Source organism: Aspergillus clavatus, genomic scaffold (assembly GCF_000002715.2).
Source record: "Aspergillus clavatus NRRL 1 1099423829791 genomic scaffold, whole genome shotgun sequence".
Taxonomy (NCBI): domain Eukaryota; kingdom Fungi; phylum Ascomycota; class Eurotiomycetes; order Eurotiales; family Aspergillaceae; genus Aspergillus; species Aspergillus clavatus.
In genome coordinates, this window is record NW_001517108.1 from 2,685,983 (window position 1) to 2,708,425 (window position 22,443).

Here is a 22,443-nt window from a genome sequence, read left to right on the forward strand (position 1 = left end):
ATTAAATACTATGATTCAAAAATCTTGTAAAGTTGTAGTACTATTGTTAGTCTGTCTAGTCGACTACAAGTTAACCTTGTACCTAACCATCTCCGTCGTGAGGTTCATACTGGCTAATCAGCAGCCATCCCCTAGACTAACCATATGGATAGCTGGATAGTTGTCCACCTACAAGTACATATGAAGTATCTCAGTAGTGTGTAGGCTGTGTCGCAAGTGCCAAGATGGTGAGGATGATACCACGCGTCTAACTTCAGCCACGGTTTCAAGATGACTCACTTCGTATTGGTTATAAAGTAGTCCGTTTCCCGGGGCATTGTCCAGTCTGGATAATCTTCTAAATATCGGCGACATGTCCAAGGTTACAATATCCGAGGACAATCCTTTCCAGGTTCTGATCAATGAGACGAACAATGATGCAGTAAGTCATATGCTATTGGGCTCTCATGAGATTCCCTTGCTAAGCCTTGCTATCAGGCTCAATTGCAGTCCCGCTATGAGAAGCATCGGGTAGATCGAAATGCGCAGCAAGCTGCGAAGATCCTGGCCCCCGATTTCGCCGGCTGGAATCTGGACGAGATTCTAGCGCGCATGGAAAGCCCTGCAAAGGAGGAGGGATTTGTGGATCCTCGCAACTGCCTGGTGATTTGGGCCCGGCCGCCGTCTCCAATTCGGGATCTTATAAAGTTTGTGCAAAGCGAACTCAAAAGCGTTGCTCCGAGTTAGTTTTCATCCCCGGATAACTCTTCCGCTCGGCCAGGAGGGAAAGGCGCTCATTAGGTCCCCACAGCCCTCTGGTTCATGCCGTCCGAGAACCTGCATACGACAGTATTAGAAATCGCCCATTCTCTGACCGAAGAGCAGATTGAGAGTCTGGTGCATACTCTGCAGTTATCACAGGATGTATGCGCATCAGAAATTGCAGACTACACGGTTGCTCATCAAACGCGCCTTATCAAGCCCATGGTGGCCTTTGATTCTACCGCTATGGCATTGACCTTCGTCCCAGCCGCTGGTCCCGACGGCCCCGACACCCAATCGAGTGACAAAGACGAGACCTACAGTTATCACCATCTACGTCGTGATATATCTGAAATGGTTCGGATGGCGGGTATATCGGTTGCGTCTCGATATATCGCTCCTTCAGCCCATCTCACCATTGCTCGGTTTGTCACTCAAGACGGCTTTGTCGAACCAGGAGATGCAGTGGGAGACAAACATGTCGACCCTTCCAAGGTCAAAGAACTGGTTGACAAAATCTATGCAATTAACCAGAAATTGCAGGACGAATTTTGGCCGAGTACGAATGGAACGATCAAGGCTGGCGGGGAGTGGCTAGTTGGTCAAGAAACGGGCTTGGTCATTCGCAAAGGTCGTCTCTGGTATGGCGGTGGTGTGGACGTACAGGTTGGGAGGGGATATTAAGTCTCAATTTATACTGATTAAACTCTCAGAACTATGTCTATACTCTCTGATGTACATACCCAGTATGCTCTTATTCTTCGGTGCTTCTATCATAGTGAGGCTACTCTACTTAGAGTGTCAACAGAACTCATTTAATGTAGGTGATGACAAAGAGAAGCTGAGGAACCCTGCATATAAATATATAAAAAGTAAATTTTAATTAATACTCATTAGCTAGTAAAACCGGTCATCTATAGTATCGAATTACTCTATTCTGATGTAACATGACAAATTTAGGGTACGTTCTACGGAGTATATACCCTCCAAATAGTGTCAAGTTTCTGTATCTTTTCGTATTTCGTTTCTATAGCAGTAAGCTGTGTTATACTAGAATATTAATAATAATAGGGTCCAATCAACAGACAGGGCAGGTCACTAAGGTTTTAGCGCCCTGGGCCAACCTAATTTACAGCGGCGGGACATCCATTTCCAACGCGTCCATGGCTGGGATAACTGGATAAGAGTTTGCCTGCCTGTGGGGTTTACGCACTTTACCCACAAAGAGTCCCCACTTGTTGTACCCACGACCTGACTCAGTCACTCAGTACTCAGTCTCTGTCTCCTGCTGCTATTGTCCTGGTGGATTCCCCCACCCCTCCAAACTGGGATTCGTTGCAGTCTTCATCTGAACATCCGAGGGATCAGAACGACAGAGGTAAATCATACGCGGGTCATGGCCGTTGCAGAAGAGCGATGTAGGGATAATGATCTTCCCGCACCCACAGAATGGGAAGTGGAAAACCTCAGACGTGTCTGCGATAACATTCCCTCGACCATATTCTTAATTGCCGTGGCGGAGCTAGCCGAGCGTTTTACCTACCGATGCATCACGGCTCCTATGCGTAAGCTCATGACTTGAAGAACCTCTGGCGAAAGCACTAACATGACACGAACATATCTAGAGAACTATATAGAAAACGCTCAAGATGATCCACTAAGACCAGGAGCTTTGAATAAGGTAGATCTTGGGGCGGGGCTGTAGAACGGCACCTTCAGAAAAGAATCGATTTGGGCACTGACGCACGCTCAATAGGGACAAGGAGTTGCAACTGGTATCAACTACTTCTTTACCGGCTGGTGCTATATGGCGCCGATTCTGGGAGCGGTCATGGCAGATACATTGCTTGGCAGGTACCAGACAATCTGTCTAGGGACCGGGTAATGGAGTCCCCATTTACAAGCACGCATACAGAGGAGAACATATCTGACAAACACAACAGAGTCGCGAGTTGTGGTGTCTCGATTCTTTTCGTCACGTCTTTTCCTACCAGTCTTGAGCACGGCGCTGGCTTACCGGGCCTCATCGTTGCATTAGTCTTGATTGGCTTGGGGTCAGTAATATCAGGAGAACTCAAGAGTCTGATTCCATCACGCTGACTTTCTGTTATAGCTTCGGAGGGATCAAGAGCAATGTTGCTCCTCTGATCGCTGAGCAGTACTCGAGGAAGCCCCTCCAGATCAAGACTCTAGGAAGTGGAGACAAGGTCATTGTAGATCCCAACCTCACGATTCAGACTATTTATGGTCGTTACTACTGGTCAGTGGTCATTGATCGCGGTTTACGAAAAACAACACACTGACCTGGTTTAAGGGTTATCAATATTGGCTCACTCTCCGTGATACCAGCTTCTGTGAGTGTATCCATGTCTATGTCTTGCCTGATTATACTGACAGGTATGCGGTTCAGTGGTTGGAGTTGAAAGTTTCATTCTGGGCTGCATTCCTCCTACCGCTCTGCTTCTGGGTCTTACCAGTCAGCGCATTGGTCGTCGGTCGAGGAAGATATAGTAAGCGAGAAATCCACCTTCCATCGTTCACGTAGTGGTTGTTGATGATTTTTTCTAGTTGTCCAGAAGCCAAGTGGCTCCGTCCTCATCAAGGCAATGCGAGTCATCTGGCTCGCTCTCAAGGGAGGCTGCAATCTCGATGCTGCAAAGCCGTCGGTCTTGACACAAACTCACCCTGCGACTACCGTTCCCTGAGACGACGCGTTCGTCGAGGAATTGAAACGAGCACTTGTCGCATGTTCTGTTTTGTGAGTCATCTGAAGTGAGACAAGACTCCTGATATTTCTCTACTAACAAATTTCCACGCTTTTGATCAGCTGTGTGTTGTAGGTTTTAAGTACTCGTCAAAGACTCGGATCCCGGCAGACTAAGCTGGATTACAGTCCTATTTTCTGGGTTTGCTATGGACAGACCAACAGCAACCCGGTTAGCTAGGCAGCTACTATGAAAACCTATGGGATTCCAAATGACATGAGTATTTCGACTGGTGATCCTTCATCGTTTTGAGAGTACTAACTGAGACCCATAGTGGGATGCTTTAATCCAATCATGGTTCTGACCTTTCTTCCAACCATGTACGCATCCTTCTAGGCTGCCTTGTGTTTTGTTTTTGAACGTGTGAACTAAAACATACTCCAGGGAGAAGGTAGTCTACCCAGCCCTGCGACGATTTCGCCTCAGCTTTAAACCGATCAGTCGAATCACCGCCGGTTTCCTGGTTATGGCCTGTGCCATTGGATATTCCGCAGGGATTCAAGACTGTCAGTAGTATATTGTTTCAATCCCTCTCTCATGGCCTGCTAACCCAGGTCGCAGTGATTTACCGATCACCACCATGCTACGACCATCCTCTCAATGGATCTTGCAGCGATGGCGGAAGAACTCCAAATGACGTAAGAAAATTTTCCTTCAACCATTATTATTGCTCGTTCCAGTGCGATCCCAACAACAACCACAGGTTAGCGTCTTCTTGCAAGTCCCCATCTACGCAATGACCGCCCTTTCGGAAGTCCTCGCCTATGTCGCCGGTATGGAGTACGCATACACCAAAGCCCCTAAGTCCATGCGCAGCATCGTATCGTCTCTTTTCCTCCTCACCTGCACCATCGGTTCAATGCTGGGTATCACGCTTTCACCCGTCTCAAAAGACCCCAAGGTCCTCATAGAGTACGCCTCGTTGAGTATTGTCATGCTCCTCACAGCCGTCTTGTTCCTGCTCATCTTCAGCAAGTACAACAAGATAGAGGAGAAAATGAACATGCTTAATAGCGAAGAGGGGAACTCTATCTCTCCGAATGGGGTGGTTGAGCAGATACAGACAACTGAGAAGGCTTAGAAAGGCTTGCTAGGTACTAGAAATTGAGACAGGACCTCTAAAAGGTAGATGCATCGTGTAGTTTATATTGGGATGATCTTTAGTTCTCAATGGTCTACGCTGAGTGAACCTTGGTGCTAAAACATAAAGAGTTATCTTCAGAAAAAGTGCTTGTTGGCAGAAATAGAGGTGAAGGCGTCTCGAACTCTCAACGTCCTAAATTTTGGCTTTTTCATTACCTATGTCCTGCGCAAAAAAAAAAAAAAAAAAAAAAAAGACCCTGTTCCTTATAAGCAGCAGCATGAAATGACCTCTATCAATGGCTTCATCAGGCTGAGCCATCATATCAGCAGTGGGCCGCTAGGCCACTAGACACAATCTCCAGACTAAATTAAAAGGGGAATAGGCCCCTCTCTCCACTGATACTTAAGAGTGGAGTTGCGCATAAAGAGACTGCAACCTCCCACATACCTACCAGTACATACATGATACTTCATGCGGATGTCCTGGAAATGCCATCATTGGCTGAGCAAACTTTCAGCATCTATGAGCTTGCCGAGCATATGATTCTGCAGCTGAATAATCCTGTGGAAATCATTCGCGCCCAGCGCGTTTGCCGAAACTGGAGAGATGTTATCCAAACATCCCCGGCGCTCCAGGAGGCCTGTTGGTATCAATCCTCCAATACCAGGGATGCTCAAACGCGGCCAGTCTCCGGTGAACAAAAATGGAAACTGAATCCTGCTTTCAACCGAATAGGCGTCTCAATTTCCAAAGATACAGGAACAGATGGAGAGCCAATAGACGGGCTTCAAGAAAAGGGGGATTTTAGCTTGGAGGAAGGCATCTACGACAGACCTGGATCATGGACGACAATGCTGGCCACGCAGCCTCCCTGCCAGCGAATGATGGTCGAATGCTACGGCGACTATTCCGATGACGAGACAATGTAATAAGACCTCTGGCATTTGTTGCACACTCATAAGCTGATATATTGCTTAGGTTCTATCTACTTGTATCTATGACAGGCTGTCTCTTAATGGGCGACATCATGGCTGTTCTAGCAGAATGCCAGAATCGACAGCAATGCGGCTTAGATCGCTGGGGTGGAGTACTCCACGATACAGGCCGGTTAGTCCGATGGGAAGAGAGTCATTGGGATACCTATCACTGGGTAGCTCTTGACAACATGCCGGATAATGTTTCAATTAAAGTTGCAGTCGAGCTGCCTTGGGGAGCAGGGGGGTATCCTGCATTTTCTCTTCGGCGCCTCTACGGCAGCGAACACTTTCTGCATGAAATGATCCTGCATAAGATGATAACAGAGCTAGGGGAGGAATATCAGTGGGAATATGGTTTGATTGACCCTGTGTGCAAGAAAAAATATAAGGCAAACCTATTGGTTGTAAGGGAGCATCAGGAGGGATATCTGTCAGTTTGCAGCAATATCTTCCGCTTACTATCTGACATGAAATAACTAATAACATGATATATACACTTCACTGCCCTATTACTTAAGTAATTGAAGTTAGGTACAGCCATATACACATTCCCGTCTTCACCTAATGCATATTCTATAGCCTGATGTATTAATGACTGTCATCTTATAGCATGGTTTCTAAAAGATGATCACCCTGTGACACTCCATCCATTTATCCATCCATCTTTCTTTCTCCATCATCCTCCCCCCTCGTGTGGGCTCAACTTTTACTATCCCCTCTTTAATTCTCATTTATTGGGTTTATTCAGAATCAATTACTTAAATTATAAAGATAAGTAAGTAATATGAAAGATTATCATAAAAGCAGCAGGGTTTATAAGGCTATTTCCTGTTTAATTAACCTCATAAACTTAAAGGTGCATTGGGCTTCTAGGATATCTAACCCTTACTAGACATATAGATTCACCTTTAAAGACATTCCTAGTGACTCATATGTAAGGTAGCTATGAATTATTACCTACCTTCGATAATGATCTAGATTTCCTTTCCTAGAATAGACCTTGACAGCTCCACACTATCATTCCTAGGCCTTGTCCTGACACAAGGCCTGGTATGAAGAATGATCTGTAATTCATGGTTCTACCGCCATTACCCGAATGATATCTTCGCAGTATTGCAGAGCATCACGGCCATAACAATTCCTTCACCCAACCATCACCACCTGATCCAGGAAGGAACCGTACCCTCTGATGTAGACGGTCATGTGAGCCTTGCCAGAATTCGACCACGAAAGGCTCAACAGCATACAGCCTCCAATCAAGCTTTGGTAGTGAGCATGAACCTTGTGCCATCTGAGCTTCAACATCCGCCACACGTTGAAGAAGCACATCGCGACTCTCAAGTTTTTGACTCTGCTTGGATGCCACCGCACTCATCCTCGAGCCGAGAGGCCGCTCAGAGAAATCTTCTTGGCTCTCCTCGTCTGGTAACTGATTGGCCTTTCCTCGAATTCTAATCGACCGACCAACCTCCGGCCAATAAAATGTCAAGGCGACGTGTGCGTTCTGCTTGATCTGGAAAGCTTTGGGGCTGTCACCTCTCGCGGCAAAGTGCCATCCACGCTCATCGAGTTCTTTAAGGATGAGCACACGAGCGTCAGCCCATCCATGTTCATCAACTGTCGAGAGTGTCATCGAGTGCGCCTCTTTGACCCCGGCTTGAATTGCTTCGTCAAGCCACCCTATAAACGCCTGCTGAGGTGTATCCGGAAAATCATCAAAGTTTGTCTCTGGAAACGGGCCTCTCAGCACTTTGATATTGCGAAGTTTATTCCTAAGAGGCGGTATGTGGGTTGCCATCTGTCATTGTTATTGCTTGATGCGGTTGTAAGGGAATCGATGTAGTGACTTACTATGCTGGCTATTCGTAAAGATCGACTATAAGGTCCCCGTGGTTCCAGATTTGGTAGATGATTTCTACTAAGCCCTCGTTATTCGCAAGTTGTTGTATAGTATTTATATTGGCGACTAGGTAGTTAACAAACTAATGAGTCACACCGATCACACCGAACTTCGGTGACTGAAAACGAACTGAAATGAGATCATCGATGCTAAAAGAACAAAGCTTCGTATAGCCTTGGCTAATTATAGCCATAATTATTGTAGCTGTTATTGGTCGCTTTTTATGCTTCTTCAGCTGGCAGTATTTCTTTAGCTCTCGTCAGCAGACCAGTACAGAACCCGTGGATCTCACCCACATAATCTACGGGTGTCTACTCCGAAGAAAGACCATTACCTCCGAATCGATTGCTACCACACAACCCACAAACGGTCAAGCAACAGCACCCCGTCAACCTCCATGCAGCCTATTCAACCCCGCAAGCCGTGTATCCGCAGCCAGTAAGTCCGCCGGCGTCCCAACTTTCACTAGCGCTCCCCCGTCCAGGACTGCCACTCGATCATAGGCCCGGATATGCGTCATCTTATGCATCACCGCCAGAACGGTGCATTTCCGGAACGCTGAATCAATATTACTCTGCACGAGGGCCTCTGTCTCGCTATCCAGACTACGCAGCACGTTAGCGGAGATTCCATTATACAGAACCTTCATTTCACCCACCTGCAGGTCGCCTCATCCAGAACAAGGATACTACAGTGCCGTCGCTTGACAATTGCCCGCACAAAGCAGAGCAGCTGTTGCTGCCCCCCCGATAAGGCCAAGGCGTCCACGTCCGTATCCAGACCCCCTTGCGCCTGCACCAGTCCCCACAAACCTACCCGGTGCAACGCGCCCACGAGCTCTTCCTCGGACGCGGCCCCGGAGAACGGATCGAGATTGAACCGCACACTGGTGCCTTGCAAAAGAAATGGGTCCTGCGGGACCACGTTGAGGCGGCGGCGAATGCGTCAGCAGCGACGACCTCCTGGCCCTCAACTAAGATCCGGCCCTCGAGCACCTCCGCCATGCGAAATAGAGCCAGCAGCAGCGACGTCTTGCCGCTCCCTGACCGGCCGCAGATAGCAAGGTGCTCGTCCGGCTGGACTGAGAGGGTGATAGCTTTGAGAACTGCGTCGGCGGTGGAGAGGCTGGAACGCCTGTTCCAGGTATATTAGCGGGTTCCTTGTCATCACAAGGGGAGTCAATGGAGCGCATACCTGGAGGAACCTAGAGCCGTAAACCCCGCCACCACGCCCTTAAACTCCACAGCACCAGGCCGTGGCCACAGAGCTACCATCCCACCTGCAGTCTCGGGTTCCCGGCCTCCATCCTCAACCTCAGTTTCCGCCACGAAGCGCCGTACGCGCGTCACGGCGCCGATACTCGACTCCAGCCGGGTCCACGTGCGGATCAACCGGGTCAGCGTCTCGCCCAGGCCGGTGAGAATAACCAGTGAGACACCCACGCCGCCGGCGCGGATGTCCAGCTGCTGGCCCCGGGCCACCACGGTCCCAACAAGAACCACCACTAGGGCGGTCATCAGGATGTTGAGCACGAAGGTTAGCCAGTGTTGGATGCAGCTCTGCAAATAGGCTGGGCGCTGGGAATGGTCCGCCAGGCGGGCGGCGCGGCGCTGATAGACATGGGCCCAGCCGAAGGCCCGGATAGTGGTTCTCCCGGATTGGGACTTTGACTCAGTCGCGGTGAAATGGGTATATTTGTTACCCGACCCGCGATATCTGGGTTGGAGTCGGAGAAGCCCGACCCGTTGGGTCGGGCCGAGCCACGGAGGAACCTATACTACTAGATTAGGCTAGTATCGTATAAATTATAGCATTATACACCAATTTTATATATAGCATCCTGTATTTGTAATTACTAGTACTCTATCTCTTAGCAACCCATGGATGGGTCAACCCACATCGTATTGTCAGATCTAGGGATGGTGAATGTCAAATTGTCAAATGGTGGGCTTTGGTTAGTTCGGCCCCATAAAACTAGATGGGTTGCCTGAGGGTGAAAACTGACTCGACCCGGAAAAAAAAAATCAAGCCTAAAAATAAATAGGAGAATAGTTTTATTATCTGGGAGAGATATCATTAACAAACTGCATCTATTTCGCCTCCATTTTCTCAGTGGGGGTATCTGTAAACCCTGAGTCCCGTATTATATATGCTGACCCAGTCCCGTTCTTTATACTCAATGACTACCTCAAGCAATGGTGCTGTATAATGGAGAGTGAGCATCAAAAAGAAATACACATAAGAGGCCAAGAGCAAATGTCAGGACACATACAACAAATGCTAAGCTACAAATATATATAGAGAAGTTACCTTTATAAGGCAGCCTCATATCACATAAGCTCCCTCACAAAATATCAACATTGATTGCACGAAATCAAATAAGGACTATTAGCAGTATTCTACTAACCATTGACAAGCCTTCTTGGCAGTGCTTGTAGTGGAGAATGACGTGCTTACCTGACATACAGCTAATTGAGATCCCCAATTTTGACCATCCCGAGAGCCTGCATGGTGATCAGCGGAGTCCCCATTCGTGGATCACACTCGTACCAAAGTCTATCAAGGTTGATCACCTTGACGCGGAGTAGGTCTCCAAGAAGCGACGGAATGATAGCATGGTACTACCTATAGAGGGTTCTGTCATAGCCAGAAGGCTCTATATGAATGTTATAATCGATTAAATAATAACAATAATAACGAATAAGGTCGAACCTGTAATGACATGAAGCTTTCTTGAACCATCATTGAGACTCCTATATCAAGGCCCAGTAATGCAAGCCCTGGCTTATATGCAGGCGAGCACCTTGGCTTACATTGATATCCAGCATGTAGACAGTGCAAGCCCAGAATAAATAGAGAGGAACAGGAAGCGGGATGAATATTGAAGCGTTTTAAGCTTGCTCTTTAATTCTGAGATCCCAGCACACTTATATGCCTGTGGTTAACGAAAAATAACCCGAAATCCCTTCGACTCCAGACTCGGCAGCGGCACAATCAAATCGTGAGCGGGCTTGACATCCTTCTCACTCGTCTCATAAAGCTTGAAGTCTGGCCCCCCAGGACGAAAAAGCGTAGCGATAACGTGGTTGATTTCAGCGTACGCGAGACTAATTCAGCAAAGTCAGAGACAATTAAGCAGGTTAGCATGCTGGGCTAATAAAACCTACTTCATTCCCAGACATCGCCTTGACCCCCTCGAAAAAGGGACATAGTTGCGACTCATCTCCGGCGTAACGTTCGACAGCCATCGCTCGGGGAGGAATTCATCAGGGCGCGGAAATACGCTCGGATCGCGATGGGCATAGTATGCAGACATGCCGACGGGGACACCGGCTGGGATCGTCCACTGCCTGAACTGGAGGGGTTGTTTGGGGGAAACACGCGTACGGCGGTGCATGGTGCCGAAGCTGAGGCTGTAGTACACAACATCAGTTAGCGTGGTGCTTTATTTAGGCGTAGAGGAAATAGAAATACCGAAGACCCTCTTTGATCACCGCCTGTAGATACGTTGCTGTCTCTAATTCAGCCCAAGTTGGTTTCTTGGCCGGGTAGTTCGCCATAATGAGCTTCAGGTCTTCTTGGAGACGCTTTTTGATGGCTGGATTGACCACTATGTGGTAGCAAATGAAGCACAACGATCCAGCTGTGGTAATGGTGCCAGTGCCAATAAGGACCTGGGCTTCCTTAGACAGGAGATCATCTGTGAGTTCAGACGGCGGGAGATCGCTGTTCAGCAGATGTCGAAAAATGGTTGGGCGGGCATCCATCATCGAGGTGTCTTTGGATCCCTGGGCTGCTTTTTCACGCTTAGCGACTCGCAGATGGTCATCGCACATCTACCAATGTCAGCAGTGCGATACTCTGGGGCCTAGGCTTTCATTACCATCTTGAACTTATTAAAGGTCTGGGTTCCGGGGTCCAGCTTTGCCAGAATGCTCACAGGAATAAGCCGGACGACACTGCCCAGTTCAGAATTCACCCCTCAATTAGCGGGAATAACTTACTGAATCAACCAAGGCAACCCCATAAACAAAGGCAGCGTAGCAATCCCATTATGGAACATGTTATACCACCACGGTGAGAATTCCGGATCATCCACCAAAACATCAGGCGGGTCATCCATACACAGCCTGTTAATGACATCCCCTGAGTAAGCCGTGAAGGCATGGTCCAGTCTCACTACCTTTCCTGTTCTCTTGAAGCTTTCGAATCGGTTGACGATCAGTTTCTCGGTCAGCTCGCCAAGCATCGGCTCTAGCCTTGAGACACCAAGACGGGAAAAGTAAGGGTCGAGTGGCTTTCTTCTCTTGCGGTGGAGGTCATGTTCTATCGTCGCGATGTGAGAGCCCTTGAAGTCAACAATACCTTCGACGAAGGCCTCGTATCTGTCGGTGGGACGGACGGAGCCCGCAACGTAGAGTTCGTCATAGTATTCCGAGTCGCGGATGGAAAGCTCGAATGGATTGATCCTTACTATTGGTCCTATATACAAGAAGCCCTTAGCTTTGCTTCCTTTACAATTTGTGCAGTGAAATCAAAAAGTCATAGTACTTACCGTACTTGTCGTGCATCTTCTCAATCTCAAACAGATATTTGCCTTTGTGGACAAGATCATAGTACAGCTCGTACCAACTTGTTACTGCAGCAAGCTTGGGACCTGGAAATTTTGCTAGGGGAGACAAGAAAAGGCGATAAATAACTAGATTGAGTAGATAGAATGCTCCTGCGCTGATAACAGCGACGGCAGCACGCAAGCTGGCATCTATGGGAAAGTGCAAGCTGGCCTCCATTTAAGGCCTTGGTGAGACACTAGGTGAGAAGACGCCCAAATCTAGAGTGGTTTGAGGGGTCAACGGGGCTTCACAGAGATTACTTCGCGTGTTATAAGCTCTTCGACATGCTTCTGACATAACAAGGATAAGTGGGCGGATGGCCCAATCCGGTGATTCCCCATTAGGTAGGTGCCGCGACAGGTAACCCGACAGGTATTCCTCTGCCCTCTCTGCTCTCCTTGTCCTATCTGAGCGGCCGAAGGTTCTTCGTTCCATTTGACCTTATTTCTCTTGCGGCTTGTTGGGGCATGGCTCCCAGCTTACCTAACCACCCTTTCTGGGTCGGCCGGGTTTTCCCCTAAAAAGAACGTCCCCGAGAGTACGATCCTAAACCACGCGGCTACCCGATAGAAATGAAATCATATAAGAGAAGTGGATCGCTCCTAGAAACACTCGCTAATCCCTTCAACCCATGTAAATGTACATTATCTCCCCGCGACCTGACCCGTTCCGCATGCCTGCGTATAGAAATGGCCTGCAAGTACTCGACACTCATCGACTCCTCCCTGTACGACAGGGAAGGTCTTTGCCCCGGAATTGATCTCAGGAGACATGTCGCCGGTGAGCTTGAAGAGGTCGGTGCTTTCAGGGCCCAAGAAGACTGGCGCCGTTTGGTTGGTCCCCTTCCAAAGCCTTATGCGGGCCTCTTAGGACCCGACTTTAGCTTCATAACCGGCGCGGTGCCAGAGTGTCACCCAGATAGAATGGAGATCGTCGCTTATGCGCTGGAGTTTGGTTTCATGCATGACGGTATGTGCTGACTGTCTGGAGTTGCCAAACGAGGCTCATTCAAACAGATGTCATCGATACGGATGTCAACCATGCCTCATTGGATGAGGTGGGACATACCTTGGATCAAAGTCGAACTGGCAAAATCGAAGACAAGGGCTCCGATGGAAAGCGCCAAATGGTCACTCAAATCATCCGCGAAATGATGGCAATTGATCCAGAGAGAGCGATGACTGTAGCGAAGAGCTGGGCCTCCGGCGTCCGACATTCAAGCAGACGGAAGGAGGACACGAACTTTAAGGCACTTGAGCAGTATATACCCTACAGGGCCCTCGACGTCGGGTACATGCTCTGGCACGGCCTGGTCACCTTTGGCTGCGCAATTACAATTCCCAACGAAGAAGAAGAAGAGGCAAAGAGGCTCATCATACCTGCGTTAGTCCAAGCGTCGCTGCTGAACGACCTTTTCTCCTTCGAGAAGGAAAAGAACGACGCTAATGTCCAGAACGCTGTCTTGATTGTCATGAATGAGCATGGGTGTAGCGAAGAAGAAGCAAGAGATATCCTCAAGAAACGCATCCGCCTTGAATGTGCCAACTACCTCCGCAATGTCAAAGAGACCAATGCGCGGGCGGATGTCAGTGATGAGTTGAAGAGGTACATCAATGTCATGCAGTATACCCTTTCCGGCAACGCAGCCTGGAGTACGAATTGCCCGCGGTACAACGGACCAACCAAGTTTAATGAGTTGCAGTTGCTGAGAAGCGAGCACGGCCTGGCAAAATACCCGTCAAGGTGGTCACAGGAGAACAGAACCAGCGGCCTCGTTGAGGGTGATTGCCACGAATCCAAGCCAAACGAGCTCAAGAGGAAGAGGAATGGCGTCAGTGTAGATGACGAAATGAGGACGAATGGCACTAATGGCGCCAAGAAGCCAGCGCATGTCTCGCAACCAAGCACGGATTCGATTGTTCTAGAGGATATGGTGCAGTTGGCGCGTACTTGCGATTTACCGGACTTGAGTGATACAGTGCGTTAGATGTATTCCTGCGCTGACGCAGCTGTCACTGACGGTGATTCCAGGTTATTCTCCAACCATACCGGTACCTTACCTCCCTCCCCTCTAAGGGTTTCCGAGACCAAGCCATAGACTCCATCAATAAATGGCTGAAGGTGCCCCCGAAGTCGGTGAAGATGATCAAAGACGTCGTCAAGATGCTGCATAGTGCATCTCTCATGTGAGTCCTTGCCCTCTTTCTTTTATCGCGCTTTTCTAGGGTCTGACAACCCCAGGCTCGATGATCTCGAAGACAACTCTCCATTACGTCGTGGCAAGCCCTCTACCCATAGTATCTACGGCATGGCCCAGACAGTCAATAGCGCAACGTACCAATACATCACAGCTACAGATATAACCGCCCAACTCCAGAACTCAGAAACCTTTCATATCTTCGTTGAAGAGTTACAGCAGCTGCACGTGGGGCAGAGCTACGACCTCTACTGGACGCACAACACGCTCTGCCCAACCATCGCTGAGTATTTGAAAATGGTTGACATGAAGACGGGCGGTCTATTTCGCATGTTGACGCGGATGATGATCGCCGAGAGCCCGGTCGTCGATAAGGTTCCCAACAGTGATATGAATTTGTTTAGTTGCCTCATTGGACGCTTCTTCCAGATCCGCGACGACTATCAAAATCTCGCTTCAGCTGACTACGCAAAGGCGAAGGGGTTCGCCGAGGATCTCGACGAAGGGAAATATTCCTTCACGCTGATCCACTGCATTCAGACTCTGGAGTCAAAGCCCGAGCTCGCAGGGGAGATGATGCAGTTGCGGGCATTCCTTATGAAAAGAAGGCATGAAGGCAAACTTAGCCAAGAGGCTAAGCAAGAGGTGTTAGTAACCATGAAGAAAACAGAAAGCTTGCAATACACGCTCAGCGTTCTGCGGGAACTGCACAGCGAGTTGGAGAAGGAAGTTGAAAATTTAGAGGCGAAGTTTGGCGAGGAGAACTTCACTCTTAGAGTGATGCTAGAGTTGCTGAAGGTGTAAGAGATATAGGCTGGTAGATAGCAGTTCATAATGTCATGCCAGCGCCTCTATGCCCAGCGGGTCCTCGCCTCTGATATTGCGCCACCACTCACTTTGTCGTACAAGTTCTCCCTCTTCACCACCTAGCAGAGACCAGTACTTCTTTAGGAACCATTCCTTTGCCTCCCAGCTGCGGTTATCCCATGGAGTACCAGTTGAAGCATATCCAGTAGAAGTATCTTGATCCCTCCTCCCAGCGCCTGCCCCTCCCCAGCACACTAAACCAGTAATAGCATCGCGGAGAAATTCATCCTCGTCTACCTCGTGCTGGTAGAGGATGAGATTCTTCCGTAGTGTCTGAAAAGGCAGAACATCAATGTACGGAGGATGCCTGACAGTAATTTGTTCAATAGTTGGCCTTAAGTCTGGCTTCAGTGTCATGAATATCCTCTGCACCGTGCAGATCATGTTTTCCTTGACTATGTCATCCGCTGATGCCCTAAGCGACCGATAGAATGGTGAGGGAGATTCCTTAGCACACATCATCTCCTCTGTAATGCTAATATGCATCCTGAGAATATCCATTGCGGCTAAAGTACAGATTGTTTCCAGGCGAAGATGGTTGGCATATAGATCTGGTGTAGGTATGACCGGTCCAGTCCTGAGTATCCTGACCTCGGTAGAGCTGTACGGGCCGGGACGGTGCGTTTGTACCATGAAATGTGGGCCGGAGCAATTACATTTGATGGTGGTGGTCATCCAGCGTCGATCAATGCCGTCGTCTTGTTTATCATGGATGAGAACGGAAGGATTAACTTGGGTTGGAGGACCCCATACACTCGGTGCCGACAAGGGAGTTTCTGATGGTGGAAATTGTATTGTGGAGTCCAAGAATGCTAGTGCTGATGGGGAAATATCTGAATGTGAGAGTTGTGCTGTGCAATCCCTGAGTATAGAATCCCAGACGTTTGGCGACGATAGGGTATTGTCTGAGGATGTCAGATGTGTGGTAGAGTTCCAGATATTCAGTGTTGATGTGGTATGGTCTGACTGTGGAAGAAGCGGTTGACAGTCCTTGGGTGTAGCTATCGATGAACTGGAAATCGACAGGTCCCAGACATCATCACCTAGGATCGACTCGGACTGGATTTTGCCCGTCATCGGGGGTCTCTGCGCCAGTGATGCTGCAACCGTTTCGAGGTTCTCCAATCGCTCACGGAGCTTCTCTCCTAGAAAAAAAACACTCTATCAGTAATCTCTTCCCCTCCACAGATCTTCCCCGATTTATCTTTTGGAGAAACCAAGCCGCACTCACGGTATCTACGTTGCGCTCGGATGTTCTGTTGCCGCCTTTTTTCAGGGTCGCGACGAACGGGTTTTCGCTTCTCCTTTCCCATGCTTCCGCTCGGTGCTTTCTCCTCCGTCGTGTCTCGTGGCATCGTGTAAATCGGTTTGTCGTGTGGGTCCTTAAAGTAGATGAGCGGATGGATGAGGTAGGTTGGGTGGGATAGCCGATGGGGAAAGTTCGGAGCAAGACGACTCGAAAGATGTGGTCGGCCTAGAATGTTTGTCTACGGCGGACGACTGCGCGCGACTGCGCTCGTTCTGGTAACTGGCCAGGTTGTCCGTCAGATTGCATCGACAGCTGTTGAAAAAGAACACAAGAAACATAAAATTCAAGTATATCGTTGTGACTATATTGCATCACCATGTGGCTAGGCGAGCATGTAGCCTGCATGCGACCTCATTGCTGATGTTCGGATCCTCCGCGTTCCTTCTATCCTTACAATATACATCGTTAACTACACACTATTGCGCCTTCCGTCATCCATGTCTTGCATGCTTCCCGTGACATTTTCTACGCTCTAGGGAAATTCGCCTTGGGATTTCGGAGAGATTTATTACTTGCTTAGAGACAGACTCCCAGTCCACGTTATCTAGCAAGTCGACGTCAAGTTCCATTTATTATCAAAGGTATACAGTCAGAGTATCGCGATTGAAAGAGACCCTAACTGAGATTATAACCAGGTAGCAGCTAGGGGGCAATCTTCTTGCTCACCCTCATAATGCCGAATACAGAACTTCAATAAATATTACCCAGTAGGCGCTGGCGTTATTGGCAGGGATGGCCGCTACCCCTGGCCGAATTTTGGGGCATTCTGTCTAATATCAGGCCGACAAGATCGGTGTTACCACATTCGGCCTTCCCCATTAGAAATTCAACCCCGACTAAGCGACTCTGAGCAGCGGCATTACCATGTTCCATCATCGTCCTCATTTCATCATTGTCCTGGCTCAACGTTTAAAAGGCAATGGGTTGCCCACTCTGAGGTTGTCCAACAGCAATCCAGTATCAGTTTCAAACTCCCCCCCTTGATCACACCATCCAAGCCATGCATCTCTCCTTTGGCTCGCTCTTCGCCTGTCTCCTGGCGTCCTCGACCGCCGTTGCGTCAGCTCCACCTTCAAATTTTGATGTCGCGAACTTCAAATCGGCTGACATTATCAAACGAGATGTTGCTGTCATCGGCGGCGGCTCGGCAGGCACATACTCTGCCATTAGTCTGAAGGACAAAGGCAAATCAGTCATTCTCATCGAAAAGAAAGGCAGACTAGGTGGCCACGCTGAGACCTACATTGATCCCGCAACCGGCACTCCGGTAGACATGGGAGTCCTGGTCTTCCATAACATCACCGTGGTCAAGGACTATTTCAAACGATTTGACATCCCCTTGAACAGGGCGGATGACTTCATGAAATCCGAGTTCTACTTCGATTTCCGCACCGGAAGAGCAGTCACTCCAACGTTCACTCCACAGGCAGAGGAGGTGTCCGCAGCCTTCGCAGCCTACCTGGCACAGTACTCTAAATACCCCGGTCTGAGAAATGGGACAATCCTTCCAAGCCCCGTGCCCGAGGAACTGTACATGCCGTTCGGAAAATTCGTGGAGAAGTACGGAATCCAAGCGGCCATCCCTTCCATGTACTACTTCAACCCGGGTGTCGGCGATATCTTGTCAAACCCGGTAATCGAACAATTCCGATACTGGTCGTCAGATATGGTCAGGTCTGTCGCCACCGGCTTTCTTGGTCCCGTCCGCCGCAACGTCAGCGAACTTTACACCAGAGCCGAAGCAGAGCTGTTTCAGTCCTCCAGCCTTCTCCTTTCCTCAGAAGTGGTTCACGCCCTCCGCGCCGATGGCGAGTCAGGTGTTATGCTCATCGTCCGCACCCCAGCCGGCCGCAAGCTCATCCTAGCCAAGAAGCTGCTTATCGCCTTCCCGCCGAAGCTCGACTTCCTGGCCCCGTTCGACCTCAGCGCCACCGAGAAAAGCCTCTTCGGCAAGTATATCGACGCAGGCTACTACGTCGGTCTTGTCAAAAATTCAGGCTTGCCCAACAACACCAGCATCTCCAACGCAGCCCAGGGCCACACCGATTTCACCTTCCCATATCTACCGGCCGCGTACAGCTTCGCGCCCTCAGCAGTTCCCGGTCTGCAGTTGGTCACCTATGCTACGGGCCAGACCACCAAGTCTTTGCCTCTGTCCGATGAGGCCGTGAAGGCAGACATTATCAATACCATCAAGCGAATCCAGAAACAGAACCCGGACAAGTTTACCTCAACCGAGCCGGAATTCGTGACATTCGCTTCGCATGCCCCGTATAACCTGCAGGTGCGTGCAGAGGATATCAGAGATGGGTTCTATGACAAGCTGTATACGCTGCAGGGCCAAAGAAATACTCACTGGACTGGAGCCGCGTGGAAGGGAGAGGACAGTAGTTTGCTTTGGACGTACTCGGAGGAGATTGTGGTGCCGCAGGTGATTGAGGGGTTGTGAGCCTACTTTATGGACTATAACTTTTTATTCGGGTAGACGAGACGGTTCTGTAGAGTTTTTTGGGCCTGAAAGGGAGTGGCAATATGAAGATAGCTTGTTGGTTATCAAAATTCTGTTCGGGAGCCGCGGCCTTTGTTAGAGGTTCCTAAGCGAGTTCTTACTGTCCAAACTGTCCAAACCTATGGAACAGGTTGAATCGGCTTCTAGCCCGTGATATCCGATGCAGGCTAGTTCTCATTTCTGTCGTTTGGTCAAGCGACTCTATCCTGTATGGCATTTTTAGTTTTGTGCCCTTGATATAAATATATAACCAGTTTTCGCAGCGTTGGAAAATTAACAAGTCATGTTTTAGTGATGGATCTCCATATATTAGCATCTTGTTATATCAAGGCTTGTTATAACAAGGGTTTGTAGTATATACCTATATGCATTTAATTCTCTCTAGGTAACAACATTTTTGATAATGCTGGTGACTGGGGAGGCGGGAAAAAAAAAAGAAACAGCTCCCTAGAAGCAAAAATGATTTCCGCATTGAGGTGGTGATTTGGTGGTATTAGCAGTACTGCCATTGATCCCTTGATTATGTTAAATGAAAACAATTTGGGAGTGGACACCGACGAGAAAGTACATCAAGCTAATGCAAGAGATAGGCTACATCAAGCCTACTACGTAGACCATGCAATGTCAAAACCAGCTGTTCTGGAAAACCATACATGAGTAAGAGATAGGATTGCGACAGTAGATCCCTGCAGGGTCAAAGGCCCCCTAACACGACCAAATAAGTAGATCCCTATAGTAGTTAGTCGACCAGGCATCCCACCTGACTCGCAGGAACGGATACTGATGATAAGTACATAAGTAGCAGCATACATGGTATAATCTATTACGAAAGCCCTGCTTACATTTGGAATAGATCCTGGAGTCATATATTACAGCACAAAAGTATCTAATAGTAATGACTGCAGCGGGAAACAAGATTTCCCAACCAATCCATCCGGTAGGTCGCCTAACAGCCCTCTACACTTCCAGCACAGCAACAGCCAGCTTCTCTGTGGTGCTGTACTCCAGCTATTCGTCCTTGCTCCCATCTTATCCGGTTGTGCATTTCAAGAATATCCTCGGCATCAGACTGACAAGTAATGGTTGTCTGCTACGTGGTAAGCAGAAACTCACCTCATTGGGTTTATCTAAGAGACCACACCCCATATACCCGCGTGGGTTTGCGGCACAGCAATCTGCATTGGCAAAGGTGAAACGCATCACTTTAAGGTCTTGGTAACAGAGCCATAGTCCACTACGGCTGAACAACTAGCTTAGACAGTAAAACCTCCATGTCAAATCATACCTACCAGGTAATAGGAATCATTCTGTAGGGCACAACTCTACAGCGTTGGAGATGTTAGATTATTGGTAGTAATGTCTATGATCAATACAGGTGACGCCAAGTAAATTAACCCAGGTGGGTCATCGACTCAGCATTATACGACCTTTCTGCCAGCACAGACTGGGCGCCTGATCAAAGAGCAAGCAATATTATAGCTGGTAAAGACCCCAGGCTGTAGCAACAGTCTTAGCATAATAGCCCCAGTAACTAGACTACTCAACCAATACTCTCCTGATGTTCGGGACTCTGCATTGGAATTCCGGTCACAAAGAGGCCGAGTTTATCGAGGGGCCGCATGGATCGTCAAATCTACAAAGGAATGCAGCCTGCGATCGATGCAGGGCCAAAAAAGTAAAATCTGCGATCAGAAATGTTAAAGCCCAGACATGTTGACTGATCTGGCCACATATGCAGGTCAAATGTCGTACGGTTAAAGGCGGTTGCTACCGATGCAAGAGGCTTGAAAAGTTGTGTACATTCAGTTCCTTGAAACAAGGAGGCAATCAAAGGACACGCAAGGAAAGCGCCAATCTCTCAGAGCACGAGTGCCAGCTTGACTTCTTGATCCAGCCATCAGCTTCTTTGGCCACTGATGACACCAGTCAGGAACAGATGTGCGCAAACCAGCGGTCTTCACTCCCACCGGACGGCAGATATGATAGTGGGCTAGGACAAGGACAGAACCTGCTTCCAGAACTTTCAACAGACATTTTAGCAAACTTTGACCAGTCTTTTCTTGCGAGATTGAGTCAGCAAACAAGCGATCAAGATGGGGATTGTCCCTCGGACCTTACTCTCTCGCCGTTTCCGTTGTTCTCCATGTCTGGAAATCGTCTATCACAATCACTAAACTCAGGAGGCGAGCTGCCAGATGACCTCTCATCTACTATAATGTCCCTAGATTTGCCTGTCTTTGAGATCGGCACTACGGCTACTTCCACATCCCTACATACCTCCGCCCTATACTTACCTCAGAACCCACCTACACAGTCGTGTCAGTGCCTGGCTTCAGTCGTTTTTGCCGTTGAAGAATTCGAGACCAACTGCAACACCGAGAACCGAGCCGAACTCGACTCTATAATCGCATACCAGAAAAGAGCCATCAAGTGCTGCCGTTCGATGGTCAACTGCACCAGCTGTACAAGCAAGAGGGAGAATTTCGTCCTGCTGGTCTTTATCACGGAGAAAATCGTCGCGGTCTGTGGGCAAATCGTTGTGCTGTATAGCGCCAAAGATGGCACACCCTGCACCCAGGCTGCTCCAGGACCATCGTCGTTGCGGGGCTATGATCGCCTTCTTGAGGATTGGGATCTCGACACATCCACCTCTTCCCGTTCATCCGGCTCACTTAGGCCAGTGTCTAGGAGCACATTCTCGGATTGGCGAGAACTCCGTTTGGGTGACTACGAGGTCAGTTCGCGGCTGGAATGGGAGTATTTAGTGCGCGTTCTGATTTTGCTTCAATTGAGGGCGGTGACGGAGTTGTTGGCGGATATGAAGAAGGTGGGTGGTGATGTTCTGGGGGAGATGCAGAAGGCGAGCTTGGCGCGAGCTGAAAGAAGCGTTTGTGAACTTGAAGAAAATGTCAGCATTCTCTAGATTCGGTTATACACTAGATTCTATTATGGCAATCGATTTGATGTAAGAGGAACGCGCTCAGCCGAACCAATTGAAATAGGGCTCTGATAGCAGCCCAGCTGATAAGGTAGCACAGCTGCTATAATGACACAGTTACTCGAGACTTTACAAGTTGTTTAACTATCTTTTTTTGCATCTCAGGCCACTAGAGACGGAATCCTAAATGGAACAGAGAGAACTTGTGGTCCGTACCCGTGAAGCCAGCTGCACTTTCGTTGGTGATTTTTACACTTCGCGGGAGAAGACGTGTACTACGTACAACGGCAATCTCCGCAGCACGCAACTACCAGGACTGGTGGTTGGACACAGATACGGGGTGGATTGCGGCCCGAAGATCTGGCTGACGTTAGCCATCGATATGTGGCTGATTTGGCTGATGAGAGCCATTTTGACTTTGGCGGGCCGAACCGACAATAGTAACGTGGATCGCGTCATCCATGAAGCCAGGAACGGCGAATAAAATGGGGTTGTTGCTGTATCTAGTGTGGCCAATTTTCTGCTCTCTGAACTTCCTATAAG

General features: G+C 48.8%; 11 protein-coding genes across 11 annotated transcripts, besides 2 other annotated features; 7 read left to right on the forward strand and 4 right to left on the reverse strand.

Annotated features, from left to right (window-relative positions):
- Nucleotides 1–352: 352 nt before the first annotated feature.
- On the forward strand, nt 353–1,425 carry ACLA_076790 (uncharacterized protein; the record flags this gene model as incomplete). The annotated part of the gene is made up of 3 exons (XM_001276063.1): nt 353–421; nt 478–721; nt 791–1,425. The coding sequence occupies 3 exons, from the start codon at nt 353–355 to the stop codon at nt 1,423–1,425; spliced, it is 948 nt and encodes a 315-aa protein (XP_001276064.1).
- Nucleotides 1,426–2,137: 712 nt separating this feature from the next.
- Nucleotides 2,138–4,587, forward strand: ACLA_076800 (putative POT oligopeptide transporter; the record flags this gene model as incomplete). The annotated part of the gene is made up of 13 exons (XM_001276064.1): nt 2,138–2,306; nt 2,367–2,422; nt 2,498–2,622; nt 2,685–2,795; nt 2,855–3,001; nt 3,056–3,095; nt 3,152–3,251; nt 3,310–3,437; nt 3,687–3,726; nt 3,781–3,826; nt 3,891–4,012; nt 4,068–4,144; nt 4,210–4,587. 13 exons carry the CDS (start codon nt 2,138–2,140, stop codon nt 4,585–4,587), a joined length of 1,539 nt encoding a protein of 512 aa, XP_001276065.1.
- Nucleotides 4,588–4,818: 231 nt separating this feature from the next.
- Nucleotides 4,819–4,842: a microsatellite.
- A 236-nt stretch (nt 4,843–5,078) lies between these two features.
- On the forward strand, nt 5,079–6,043 carry ACLA_076810 (uncharacterized protein; the record flags this gene model as incomplete). Its single annotated transcript, XM_001276065.1, has 2 exons — nt 5,079–5,515; nt 5,569–6,043. 2 exons carry the CDS (start codon nt 5,079–5,081, stop codon nt 6,041–6,043), a joined length of 912 nt encoding a protein of 303 aa, XP_001276066.1.
- A 647-nt stretch (nt 6,044–6,690) lies between these two features.
- On the reverse strand, nt 6,691–7,365 carry ACLA_076820 (pyridoxine/pyridoxamine 5'-phosphate oxidase; the record flags this gene model as incomplete). Its single annotated transcript, XM_001276066.1, has 1 exon — nt 6,691–7,365. One exon carries the CDS (start codon nt 7,363–7,365, stop codon nt 6,691–6,693), a length of 675 nt encoding a protein of 224 aa, XP_001276067.1.
- A 490-nt stretch (nt 7,366–7,855) lies between these two features.
- On the reverse strand, nt 7,856–9,306 carry ACLA_076830 (putative ABC transporter; the record flags this gene model as incomplete). Its single annotated transcript, XM_001276067.1, has 5 exons — nt 7,856–8,072; nt 8,126–8,353; nt 8,392–8,601; nt 8,662–9,239; nt 9,289–9,306. The coding sequence occupies 5 exons, from the start codon at nt 9,304–9,306 to the stop codon at nt 7,856–7,858; spliced, it is 1,251 nt and encodes a 416-aa protein (XP_001276068.1).
- A 1,102-nt stretch (nt 9,307–10,408) lies between these two features.
- ACLA_076840 (cytochrome P450) lies at nt 10,409–12,257 on the reverse strand (the record flags this gene model as incomplete). Its single annotated transcript, XM_001276068.1, has 6 exons — nt 10,409–10,574; nt 10,635–10,880; nt 10,942–11,303; nt 11,351–11,426; nt 11,472–11,949; nt 12,023–12,257. The coding sequence occupies 6 exons, from the start codon at nt 12,255–12,257 to the stop codon at nt 10,409–10,411; spliced, it is 1,563 nt and encodes a 520-aa protein (XP_001276069.1).
- Nucleotides 12,258–12,769: 512 nt separating this feature from the next.
- On the forward strand, nt 12,770–15,081 carry ACLA_076850 (bifunctional terpene synthase/polyprenyl synthetase family protein; the record flags this gene model as incomplete). Its single annotated transcript, XM_001276069.1, has 4 exons — nt 12,770–13,049; nt 13,097–14,058; nt 14,112–14,266; nt 14,322–15,081. 4 exons carry the CDS (start codon nt 12,770–12,772, stop codon nt 15,079–15,081), a joined length of 2,157 nt encoding a protein of 718 aa, XP_001276070.1.
- A 33-nt stretch (nt 15,082–15,114) lies between these two features.
- ACLA_076860 (uncharacterized protein) lies at nt 15,115–16,499 on the reverse strand (the record flags this gene model as incomplete). Its single annotated transcript, XM_001276070.1, has 2 exons — nt 15,115–16,289; nt 16,385–16,499. 2 exons carry the CDS (start codon nt 16,497–16,499, stop codon nt 15,115–15,117), a joined length of 1,290 nt encoding a protein of 429 aa, XP_001276071.1.
- Nucleotides 16,500–17,453: 954 nt separating this feature from the next.
- On the forward strand, nt 17,454–18,902 carry ACLA_076870 (putative FAD dependent oxidoreductase; the record flags this gene model as incomplete). The annotated part of the gene is made up of 1 exon (XM_001276071.1): nt 17,454–18,902. One exon carries the CDS (start codon nt 17,454–17,456, stop codon nt 18,900–18,902), a length of 1,449 nt encoding a protein of 482 aa, XP_001276072.1.
- A 376-nt stretch (nt 18,903–19,278) lies between these two features.
- Nucleotides 19,279–19,307: a microsatellite.
- Nucleotides 19,308–21,177: 1,870 nt separating this feature from the next.
- Nucleotides 21,178–21,885, forward strand: ACLA_076880 (uncharacterized protein; the record flags this gene model as incomplete). The annotated part of the gene is made up of 1 exon (XM_001276072.1): nt 21,178–21,885. The coding sequence occupies one exon, from the start codon at nt 21,178–21,180 to the stop codon at nt 21,883–21,885; it is 708 nt and encodes a 235-aa protein (XP_001276073.1).
- Nucleotides 21,886–22,087: 202 nt separating this feature from the next.
- On the forward strand, nt 22,088–22,384 carry ACLA_076890 (uncharacterized protein; the record flags this gene model as incomplete). The annotated part of the gene is made up of 1 exon (XM_001276073.1): nt 22,088–22,384. One exon carries the CDS (start codon nt 22,088–22,090, stop codon nt 22,382–22,384), a length of 297 nt encoding a protein of 98 aa, XP_001276074.1.
- Between the last annotated feature and the right edge of the window lie 59 nt (nt 22,385–22,443).